This window comes from Cyclopterus lumpus, chromosome 19 (genome assembly GCF_009769545.1).
Source record: "Cyclopterus lumpus isolate fCycLum1 chromosome 19, fCycLum1.pri, whole genome shotgun sequence".
In the NCBI taxonomy this organism is placed as follows: domain Eukaryota; kingdom Metazoa; phylum Chordata; class Actinopteri; order Perciformes; family Cyclopteridae; genus Cyclopterus; species Cyclopterus lumpus.
Window position 1 is genome coordinate 8,633,085 of NC_046984.1, and position 12,416 is coordinate 8,645,500.

The 12,416-nt window shown below is 41.7% G+C and overlaps 1 protein-coding gene across 2 annotated transcripts; it reads right to left on the reverse strand.

Annotated features, from left to right (window-relative positions):
* Positions 1–2,143: 2,143 nt before the first annotated feature.
* On the reverse strand, positions 2,144–9,649 carry tbc1d24 (TBC1 domain family, member 24). 2 transcript variants are annotated; one of them, XM_034559444.1, is made up of 8 exons: positions 9,549–9,649; positions 6,039–7,135; positions 5,594–5,599; positions 5,281–5,439; positions 4,963–5,026; positions 4,464–4,559; positions 3,607–3,853; positions 2,144–3,371 (listed from the first exon to the last, which is right to left on the reverse strand). In XM_034559444.1, the coding sequence occupies exons 2-8, from the start codon at positions 7,016–7,018 to the stop codon at positions 3,217–3,219; spliced, it is 1,707 nt and encodes a 568-aa protein (XP_034415335.1). In that variant the 5' UTR covers positions 7,019–7,135; positions 9,549–9,649; the 3' UTR covers positions 2,144–3,216. The 2 variants fall into 2 exon arrangements, with proteins under 2 accessions (XP_034415335.1, XP_034415336.1); XM_034559445.1 differs by lacking the exon at positions 5,594–5,599.
* Positions 9,650–12,416: the final 2,767 nt, after the last annotated feature.

Here is a 12,416-nt window from a genome sequence, read left to right on the forward strand (position 1 = left end):
CATCCATCCATCCATCCATCCCTCCATCCTGCTCCCTCTGCATTGCCTTGTCTAGTCAGCACCAGAGAAGGACCCCTCCCCCTGTATCAATGTGCAGCTCCTGCACTCGTGATGCAATTTCTACACCAGCATCACCGGCTTCCTTCCATTCAGACGCTTTACTCGACCAACATCTTACTACGGCTGCCAAATGCAAGGTCGAAAAAAGATCATTTTGAGCCATGGAAGATGATGATGATGATGATGGTCTGTGTGTGTGTGTGTGTGTGTGTGTGTGTGTGTGTGTGTGTGTGCGCGTGCAGTGATGCATTAATAACAAAAAGGTCACAATGAATGAGACAAGATGCTTTTCACTTGGTATTCTCTTTCCCTGCTGACTCTTATAGGTAGACAGGTATTGAGCCTTTCTGTTGAGGTTAGTTGATGATGTTCCTGTCTGAGATACTCAGAAGACATTTGCAACTATCTCATGTGACATACAAAGCAATATGATAGCCTATGTATCTACACATTGTTGTCTCCTGTTTGTATTGGGTCGCTGTATGCATTGATTACGTGAATGCTCTTGTCCTTGAGTGGCATTGATCAAGGTTGGAAAAGGTGAGTATGAGAGCACGGTATATTTTTCATGGATAGTCTTTGAGATGGTGCTTTAAGGAAGGGAAACAAGGAACTATGTGAGAAGTTCTCACAAGGGCATGATTCAAGATAGCGTCCAGGATGCACAGCAAAGCATTTGCCAGCAGTCATGAACCAGAATCAGAATGTACACTTTACTGTGATTATAGATTTAGATCCTTCATTTCCTTCATCAACAGACAGTCAGACTCCAGGATCTAAAGGTTACTGGGCTAAGATACACTCCGATTAGGCATTAGGTGACAGCGTGTGACCAAAAACATACATCTGTCTTTCATTCTCACTGGGATAAAGAACTCAATCATTTCCCAATCTTTAAAAAAAATGTCAATATTTTGGAAACAGATCAACTTTATTCCTGCAATAATGGCAAATATATGCTTTCTGATGTGAAATTAGTCCGAAACAGATGCTTGAAATGATTAACAATAATCATAAGGACAGATGGGAAGTTTACAAGGATTAGTTGTGACATGTAATCAAGAGACCTCCCTCCCATCCAATAACTACATTTGAAATATTCAGTCTGTGAGACAAACAAATACTTGTCGGGACCTCCTTAGTCCCCGTCTGCAGCCCCTTGTTATCTGATTGGTGGGGGCTGGTCCTATCTCAGTGTAGGGTTAAATACTTAAGCCTCTTACTCCTTGAGGCTGGAAAGCATGGTTTTCAGGAGATGCACCAGACCAACACCCAAAGGAGCAGCTAAATATAGAAGTGCATGTGCGATTAGCAGAGTGTGAATCCTGAATGAGCAGCACAGCCGTGGCTGCAGAGTCAATACCACTTACTGTGAAGAAGGAATTACTCCAGCACTCTGCCATCTAAGATACTACATTAGCTTGTGCCACACCCACTGAAAATTAATCGGCCATACATTTTAAAACACATTTTATTGAAAGATGTCAGTTATGAAATTTGTACCAATTGATAGATAAATAGATAAATGATGCAGTAAAGCCGACTATGGAGGGAGACTTTTACGTATATATTTGTGAATATATCTGACTCATCTCTGTTAAATATTTCCAGTCATGCTGCTCACTGTCAGCTTCCACAAAGTACAGACACCCAAACAAAAATAGAAGTCTGCATGAGTGATTTAGGAGTCACACAGTTGGTGTTAGACCTTTCATGTTTTAACTCAAAACTAGTGTTTAGTTAGTAATGTGTGTAATATATGCACATTTTTCTCTGAAGGAAAGATAATATAGTTTGCATTAGTTTTGTCATTAATAGATGCACAGAATCAATTCAATGGATTTTCACAATACTATTTGAACAAAGTGTATTTTCTTTATATTATGACTTCCCAGTACATTTGGTTAAGAGGCGTATGAGCTGTAACTATACTAGGAGTCGAGCATGTTACAGGGGGTCAGCGGACTTTAAAGGCATCGGGCACACTTCTGTGACCGTCTGAAGAACTCTCCCAAGGACAGAGCTGTGATAGCTCTGGAAGGAAAGCAATGAGAAGTAGCAACACAAACAACGACGCAGTCACTTGCTCTACTGTAAGCATATTGCTGTATTTTCACATGTAAGATACATTTGTATTTACTCTGTCTGACAAGTTTGAACATCCAGATACAAACAGGGTGCATAACTCCAACGACACTTCGCCAACCCGGCACCATTTTGGACTTCTTTAGTGACGATCTTCACACTACAAAGGACGGCAGCAGCAGGAAAGGGGAAGAAGAGACGGACGAGCAAACTGCATTTCTCTTCATTACTTGTAAACCAAAAACATGTTCAGCTTTTACTGTACTTTGTATTCACATGAACATTCATATACTTTAAAAAAGGAGAAATTGCCACTCATTCAAAAGAAAGCTTATAATATGGTGCAAAATGGCAACACTCAAATTCACCACTGATATCCAGACATTTACCACATTAATTCATTAGCAGATCTCCCACATATGTACAGCAAATCAAAGTGGGGGGAATGAGTTAGGACTTGACAGAGAACTTAGCTGACTTGGAACTTCACTGCGTTCATCTTAGTTTCAACATTAAAAAACAGATCTCACAAAATCAACTCTTGACTTCACACATTTTTATGGCCTGGTTAATATTTTTTAAGGACCGCAGACAGCTATATAGTAAATTTGGCAGATTGAGCTAAAGCGCAGAACATAAAAGGACTGAATTTACATTCAGATATTCAGATGTTTCAGCTCAGCATGGACACACCACAGCGGACATAAAAAGACCTTTAACAGAACCTCATATTGGCTTCATCTACACTTGATCTTGACTTTCTTCATATTACTGGATACATTAACATAATTAGGACACCATAATACAAATCTGTAATTACAAAAATAAAAACAAACAAAATATCACATCGTTGAATTTGGATTAACTGCATTAATAAATAAAAAATAGTTTATCATATATGAATTTGTAGGACGGACATTGTTCTGTTTGCAAACCTCTGTTTTCCACCTCTTGACACTTTGCAGGACATTTAATATCAAGATTTTCTGCTTTAGTACAAGTGTTAAAATGTGTGTATATGAAGATGCGCATGAGTCTATGCCTGTATGGATCTTGTTTATGTGTACAGTATTATGGGGCCATAGCGTCCTGGAAGCCCCACACTTCTAGCAGTGAAACCTGGAAGGTCTCAGCACACAAGGGGGGGTTGTCAAAGGTGGCGCACCGGCCAGCGCGCCCATGGTTGAGCTCAGAGTCGATGTAGAGAGCGTTGCCGTCGCCTCCTCCTGACCAGACACGAGAGCAGACAGTTTGTGTAAGTTACCAGATACTAAAGACTGGTCTTTACTTTTACAGTACGTTGTCAAATCAAATCATAGTTTTAAATGGGATAAAAGGTCAACAATAAACTCTCATGTTAAATGTGATCCCATTGGTTTAGAAAAATAAAAATACCACATAAAAAAAAGGGACCAGAAAGGCCAAATACACAACAATAACATATAATAAAAATACACCCACCCACTATGATGGAGTCAAAGTTGCCAGCCATGAACATGGAAGTATTCTTGGAGTTGAGGTTGAAGTGGCGGGCGGAGAGGAAGGGCGATAGGTCTCCAACCGGTTTCTCTGGCTGCTGTAAGCCATTGTTGTCAGAGTTTTGGCCCCCAGGAGAGGCGGTGTCTTCCTGGCCCTGAGTCTTGTTGGAGGAGGCTAACTCAGGGTGGCGGATCACCACCCACTCAAAGCGCTCCATCTCTGGCTTCAGCTGTCAAGGGAAACAGCCATTCATTATCAATGACACACCTGAGCATCACACATTTAATGGAGGAGTACTGTACATGTATTAATAGAAAATATATCATGTTCTCAAAGACTACTATTTAATTGACACAAGTCCTCCATTTTCTCCTGGTGTCAGGTGACGGCCAGGGCAGATATTACTGGATCAAGTTACAGGATTTTCCGATCTGTGTGTGCTTAAGTATTAGTGTGTGAGATGACGTTTTTTTCTAGCTCAGATAGCCCACAGCTGTGCGTCAACACAGATACCCGGTAAATAATTTATACAGAAGGCATTGGAGAGCCAGTCTGTTCAGCTATGTCTAGCCCAGGTGTTAGAATTGAAGCTCAAAGAGCATGATATGTGCTGTTTTTTGCAGACATGGCAATGCCAGTTTGGTGAATTGTGACCTACTAGGCCAGCTTTTCCAAATGGGAGTGTCTTTGAAATCTAGAACATGTGAAAACAAAGTGGATGGTGCCCTCTGGTGGCGAAATACTCAACATGAAAACATTCTCCCTTCATTGATCCCTAGCAAACCTTCAAAGTTAATAAAAAGACAGATAGTCAGTCTATATAGTAAACATGAACTCACCCTGAAGACAAAGCACTCCCCTGTGCCAAAGAAGCTCAATTTGTTGCCTCCTCTCTTCCGCTCCTCCCAATCTGTGGACAGAAAGGCTCCACATACCTGAGGCAAATGAAAAAATGTAAAAGAACACACAATATGCATCAGTGGGTTTTTCTTTTTGCTCATCTTCAAATGGCATTCTTCTCAAAAGTAGTTTAATACACTCCTACGAGTGGAAGATTGCTTTCTGTAAGCTGCCAATGTTCGTGCGGAGATCTGTTTGGAGCACCATCACCCAATCATATGACACCTGTGTGATCATGACCTCTGACACCCATTCATGGAGTTTAGGACAAGAATAAAACCTGAGTCTATATACCTGAGAAATATTTGATTGCATTATACCAGGATGCCATCATATCCCAAGTACACATTTTACATACAGTTTGGATCACAACAATATGCATCCTTGATTCCCTCCAACATGGGGGAATCATGAGAGTTTGCCGTCTGTGTCGCTTACGTCGCCATCTGTGGTCCGGATGAGGAGCAGAGTGGGTTCGTAGCCTTCACAATGAGAGTAGAATCTGGTGGGAAATGTAATAGTTGAATTCATTGCAACTAACTTTATAAAACACCTTATACTGAGTATATGGCTTAAACTTTCAGTTGGTAGATTTACTAATAGCACACGTGCATGTACAAATATAGAACAAAAATCTTCTTACTAATGACTTCTGTTCCACAATTGCAAGCCTGCTGGTCGGTGTTTCTGTCTACAGAGCCGGTTTAGGCAAAGTTACATCTATTAATATATTGAGATGAGCACTGGACAATGTACCTGGTCAGGCTGCAACCATGGGTGGAGGTGGTGAAGAGGAGTTGTGGTTGGCAGAGGGCAAAGCGCTCAGGGATCCACGACCAGATATCCCGCATCTCCTTGGCACTGACGATCTCAGAGGAGAACGTGTCAGGGTTAAGTGCCAGTTGCACGTTCCGCCTGCAGACGTCCAGAACCACAGACACAGGAAGAGAGAGAGGCACAGAATGTGAGGCAGGCCACATAGTTGGTGATGCATAAACCTGAAAGTAAAGGAGCATTATTTGAAATGAATAAAAGATGGATCTGGAGAATAGCAGAGAAGAAAACCCACCTAAAACTGTGAAATAACCAATGTAGTAAACACAGGGGCGAAGTGCAGATGAAACAGAAGATGGTGGATGAAAAGACACGGCAGACACCAGATGAAGAAGACACAAGAACATAATGTGAGTCAAGGATGCAAGAGCAACACAAACCATTACACAGAGCATGCTATAAAATAGAGCTGAAAGGGTTGTTGGTCAATGTCAAGTTTAAAATGATATAAGTCCAGCAGAGATAAACTATCAAAAGAAATAATGCTATGTACTTAATGACCAAAAACATTACAGACGTTTACCAGTAGGATCTCCATGTGATGGATTCCATTTCCTTACTGACGCTAGATATACAGTAGGTGTGCCAAGGAAAGCCAAAAGAAGCAGCCTATTTTATAACTAAAAACGCAGAGAGGGTGCTCACAATTCACCACATACAGATCAGATTATTGACTATACCGCTTCTGTTTGACGGTGATGCCTTTCTGCTGCAGGGACTTTTCATTTGTGAGCTGCAGCAGGGTGATCTCCTTACGGCTAAACATGCGGATGGAGAAGGCCTTCTCCAGCAACTTCTCTGGTGTGACGTTGGAGGCAATGCCTTTGACGAAAGCTTGAATGTCATCCTTAACTTTGCTTGAATCCTGCTGCTGGTTGCCCTGGCCTCCCTCTGCTTTATGCTTGCGATAGAACTTGAGCAAGGCTAAAGCCACACGGAAGAGAACTTTGTAGCCCTCCACTAGGTAGATGTCCAGGACCCTGACCATGTGGCTGAAAGGCAGGTCACCTAACACCCAGCGCTGCCAGTCAGAGTAGACTTCAAGCACATCCTGGGCTATGGCCACGATCATTTTGTGGGCAGATGTGCAGTACTTGTTGGCCAGGTCACCAAAAGTCATGCAGCTAGACTCATAGGCCAGGAAAGTCTGGTCCAGCAGTCGTTTGCCTGGCTCGTTGCAGGCCAGCATGCGGCTGATATGCTCAAAACACTGAGCTTCGTCTACGCTGAAGTGCAGCAGCAATGACGTAACAGCCGGTAGTGACGGGCAGTGGGAGATATCTGGAAACTGTCCGGCCACGCAGTTGATAATCTGATGGGCTGAAGCTACTGCCTCTGCCTTCAGGCAGTACTGTGGCAGAGGACTTCCATCCACAAACTCTGGAAGTGAGATGTGGGAGGAGGGCTTCTTAGAGGCTGCATTCCCCATAATGTCACGATATACTTCTGCATCTGGTGTAACTGTACGACAGGGAATGGCTTTGATGAGTTGCTGGTAGACTTGTGCTCGTAGTTTGTGGTTTTTGGCCCAGTAACCCTGCCGAGCCATCTGTTTGAACTCTTTCAGGTCCTTACAGTCTACCTTGGTGGGCCCGCTGCTCTTGGCCAGATCCCCCATCTGGTTCCAGTCCACAAAGCTGCCATAGCCTTCTTCAGCCATGGTGGTGGAAACTTGCTGGTCTGCCTGAGTGGGAAGAGAGGAGGGACGCTCCGGGGTATTGCCAACTTTCGGTCCTCCACTCAGCAGCCTATTTTTCCTAAATGTCCATGATGGTTACTGGAAGACACAAATGAGAAAATTAGAGATTTAAAAAAAATCCGTCAGTCAGCAGCAACACAAACTTAGCTGACGTATGTATTTTTCAGACTGAGCAGTATTACATTAAGAAATATAAACAAGTTCTAAATTCTCTTTGACCTAAAAAAAACAACACATCCTTGGTGCATTTCAAGCCTAAATGTTCCAATATACTTTGCTACCTCCAAACTATAATATCAATTAGTTTAAGATGATACATAGACTTAGAATAAAGAAACATACAAATGCATATCGGTTTCCATAAGAGAGGATGTCAGAAGGGAGGTATTGCAAAATGACCACAGTAAATCCGTACTGTGAAACAACATTAGCAAATTTCACTAATCAGATCTATGCTCTTAAGATATTCAAATGGAAAAGAGCATGTACTGTACATCATGCATTTCATCTGAAGCAAAAACAAATCAAGTAAACCCCTTACTTAATGGAATGGCGTGTAACGCTATCTTAGTGATACCATATGACAACTTCAGATGTCCTTTGATGCACACATTTGCCGTAGATAGATTTAAGTTTGATATTAAAGCAAAAGAAACTGGAGGTGAGAGAAATAAAATAAAAACTTTGTGTATGCTGAAAAAGTTTATTGGAAATATATTTAGAAAACCGTTAATTTCCGCTTACCCACAAGATACACAGAGATGCATGTCCAAGGATTATGAGTAATATTCAGTGTCCTGATAATTAGTCATACCTCATCAAACCATGTCACACTTGTTTTTCAACAAGTCACAAGGATGTTGAAAGATCAACTGCAATATACTAAAAACGACTCATAAAATTATCAGATCATTCCACATAACCTTCCAACAAGTCACATGGAGGTGCATACCAATACAATACTGAATGTAAAACTAGAAGCATTTATGGTGACACTGTAGAGTCACTGCCCTACTTTGAGGGTAAGGTAACTCTGATATTGCCATTTTACCGTAGCACAGGATGTAATTTGTCAAAGGTAGACTGAAATCCAGAGGGGCAAAATAAACTGAATGGGCTAAAGGCCTCTTTGATATTTCAGTGAATTTAATATGTTCTCAGAATCAGACAATACCAATATATATTCTCAACCCACCATGTATAAAAGGAAGATAACATTCAGTCAATTCAAGATGTCAAAGCCAACACTTAGGCTCCATTAGTTTCAACAGGCCAGACCATAAATATTATTGCTGATTATTTAAACTGGGGCCACATATTGACAAATAAACGTTGCATACTGTACAGGAAGGCTTGGCATGAATAACAGGGGTCCAAGGGTTGTTGGAGCTCTGGTCCTGCAGAGTGGAGTAGTACCCTGCCAATATGCCTGCTCTAAAGTTATGACAATTGCTCATACAGTATAGGTACCTGTCCTCTTCCTGGAAACACGTTAGCCTACTTACATAATGCATATAGGTCTATATTACAGGCTGCACAATTAGCGAGTTGGAAACTACACTAAATCTATCTTGTGTTGAATGAGCACTAACAGTTCCCATCAACGTGTGTTAATGCATTTTGCCCAAATCCTTTACAAAATCAGAAGGGAGAAAAAAAAAGTAGTCGTTTTCATACGTCTGATGCTATAAATTACCTATCCAAAGATGGCGTTTATATTGCGAATCAAATGTAAACGCTTACGGTGAGGTTACTTAATGGAGAAGGAAGCTGGCGCGTGCACAGTCAAGTGTACCTCTGCAGAACTTGAAAGACGTGGTTAGGTAACGTTGCTGGAGGCGAATCACGGACTTTAATGTTATTTTTGGAGGCTCAGCCGGTGCAGATACAAAGACACAAGCACAGTGTCTGCCACCTTACAGTATATTACAGTATATGCGGGCAGAGGTGTGTCATCACACGGTATCGACAACCGTTTGTGTGCATTGACGTTAGCTGAGCTGATCGGAGCCTGTGCGCACGACTCGCAGGGTATTTAACGTCAACCGCCTGAGTAAATCTGATGCACCCTTTTCCATTCAAACGTGCCAAGTTAGCATTGCTAGCGTTAGCTAGCCGCAAGCTGCTCCTGTCAGTGCGTGCAAGGAGTTAACGAACCCGTAAACAGACACGAACAGCTCGCAGACATCACGACAAGACGGACACGAAGCCAATGCACATTCTACCAAAACTACCACGCACACAAACAACACAACACGGTACAAATGTGCCGGCTAACGTTAGCTAGCATGAATGTTACCACTAATCATTTGGTCCGCGGGCTGTCTTGGAGTTTGTTGATGTGAAGAGATGTCAGCTTGAATTTGTGGTAAAGCGATGCACATGTAACAGTCAAAGCGACAGGAACACGGATGACCTCTACCGCACACGGCCGAAGACTGGCAAGCAAACGACACATAACTGACCACAAGAAAGCGGACGTTGTCCTTACCTGGATGTGAGATGTCTTGAGACGTGAAGCGCCATTCATATTAAAGTGCCTCGAGCATGCGCAGTGGCTTCAACCTCGCTGGGCGTTTGTGAGCGCGCTGCTGGAGCTGCAGCAAGGGGCTCAGGTGGGCTGGTTATATGAATACTGTTTACTGCCACTTCTATGGACGCTCTGCTTAATTCACAAGCACTCCTCTTAGAAAACAGTTGGACAATTTAAAGAGGGTAAATGAATAAAAAAACAATCAGAAGGACAACACATACTTTCATACTGGAGTGTTATGGGAATACTACAAACCACCAATAGTATGATACTGTGCACCAAACGCCTCTTCTTTACTTTTAGAGGCCAACGTACACTGCCATTACCATGAAGACGTTGCATGGCAGATCACAATATCTGATTTTTTTCTTGTTTACTTGTAGACATGCTCTGTCAAATAAGTGATGCCACTGAGACAGGACAGGGTGTACCATAGCAAGGGCAACAAACCCTGCCTTTGTACTGAAAGCAACCGGCAAAACACAACCACATGACAGTTATTACTGATAATTAAATTGTGGAGCCATCATTGCCTTCCAGAACAATTTAGGGTAAAATGTTGTTTGGCTCAGTCTTGTGCCTCTTAAACACAGCTGATGTTTTTAATGTCCTCATGCACTTCTTAGTATTGCAATGCAGAAGAAAGAATGTGCCTTATATGCTGATGTATTGATAGAGATGGATAAGTAATATGTTAGTCTTAGCAAAAGATTTAGCACTTTACCACTCAAAATAATACAAGATAAATTCATCCACATCTCGGCATCGATTACACAAAAGTAGACTTCTTCGTGATATTAGTTGAGTCTTGTCTTGAACCTCTGATTACTTTAAACAGTTTGCATTAATCAATTTGGCACCACAGTGGGTTAGAAAGACAAGAGCAGCAGCCATGTCACATGATCATGATAATCTCTCTCTGTGTGTGTGTGTGTGTGTGTGTGTGTGTGTGTGTGTGTGTGAGAGAGTGAGAGAGCTTATGGAGGTTAAGAGATAAGATATACTAGCTTATGGAGGTTTATGCTCTCACACACTGCGTGATATCACTCCAGTAACCCCTTCCCATCCTCCTATCGCTTAATGCATGGTAGTGCGCAGATGCACAGTGGCATATATGTTTATACCCACACTCTACATACATATTCTATGTATTACACATAAGACAACACAAGACCAGGATCTGCAAAGTGAGTGTGTATATTGTCTCCAAGCAATTATCCTTGAACAAGGCACAGTTGCACTGCACAGCTATAATTAAAGGTGTATCCACAACAACTGGATATATACTAATTAAGTTAATATAAATCATTTAAGTTAGTAAAAAATAAATGATGTACCGTAACAGCTTTTCAAATGTGAGGAATTGCTCACTTTTCTTTGCTTTTATCAGTTTTTATCTTTAATTTTTTTTTTTTTACTGTTTGTCAGAGAAATTAGCAAAAACAAGCAACACATTTGCATACATGTGATGGGAGTGGCATATGTCAGAGTAATAATAATAAATGTAATACTCGCTCTTGAAGTCATAGATCCCAGTATGAGCTGTACAGTCCAATTTTAGCCAGTAGACTTCCTGTAGCCTCCCCTCAGCTGGTTTAACCTCAACTGGCCAATCAAGGCTCAAAGTTGTAGCTGCTTATGAGGCAGGTAGGTAGGAGTGGCATCTGGCCCTTAAGTTGACTGCTAACTGTGTTCATGCCCTATAAATGGATGCACTCCCTGTTTGTATCAGTGCTGTATGTTAACTGATTCAATGACACAGTGTCCTATCTATCTTTATCCAAATGGGCTGTTGTTCATTAGTTAAGTGGTGTAGAAACCTTTGGCATGCTGTCTGGCACTGTGATCTGCAGCCCTCCTAAAATCAAACATTTTTGTTCTTGTTTTTTATTTTTTTATTTGTATTTTAGTTTCTGTAGAGTTAATTTGCTTTGTACAGCTGGATATATTTCGGTGGAAAACATTTTTGGTTTAGCTGTAGTTCCTTTTCTTATTTGCCAGAACAGATTCTCTGCAAGAACTCCTCGGCCCTCTGGCGCCCTCTTCAGGTACTTGGGAGACTCCGGGCTGTGGTCAATCTGTGTGGCATTTCCACTTGTCATCAAAAGTGCAAGTTGTGCGAGATTTAATAAACCAGCATTGAGAACTATAATAAAAGCAGTTGAGGCTCAGTAAAACACACTTGTCTTTCAAAGACGTGAGACCCTTTGATCACTTAAGGTTTCTCTTTCACACATTGCCTTTCTAGCACCGACAATCACGTTTAAACCTCCAAAGAGATAACTTGCTGTCTGATTTAATTATTTGACAACTGTCTTGTAACACAGTAAGTACATCTTAACTTAACTTTAATTGTTATCTATAAAGTTTCCACTGGGTATTTTCTCGGGTCTATTATTATGCTCACTATTGTTATTGTACTGTCTTTTGTCTGTATTGTGTCATTTAATGCCAGAGGTTTGCACCATTTGAGCTATTTAAATGAGCTCCCTGCTTGAGTATCAGTTCACAAGCACGGCTTACGTCTAGCCAGCGCGACTGAAAGAAACTGTGTCACCCAATAGCGTGGGCTCCATTGTATCTGTGAAAGGCCTCCGCAGCACTCTGGCTATTGTTTTCTTTAAAGGGGAGTCAGGTTACCTTGACAACCACAGGATGCTTACCCATAGGCCCTGAGCCAGAGAAAAGGCACGGCCAGAAAAGGAGGGAAAGAATAGCGAAAAGAGACAAAAAAGGAGGCAAGATAATTCCCAGCCTCAACTTTATTTCTTTTTTTTTATAGCTTGTGTGTATTGAAAACAGGCCTGATGGTCTCCAGTGGGTTAT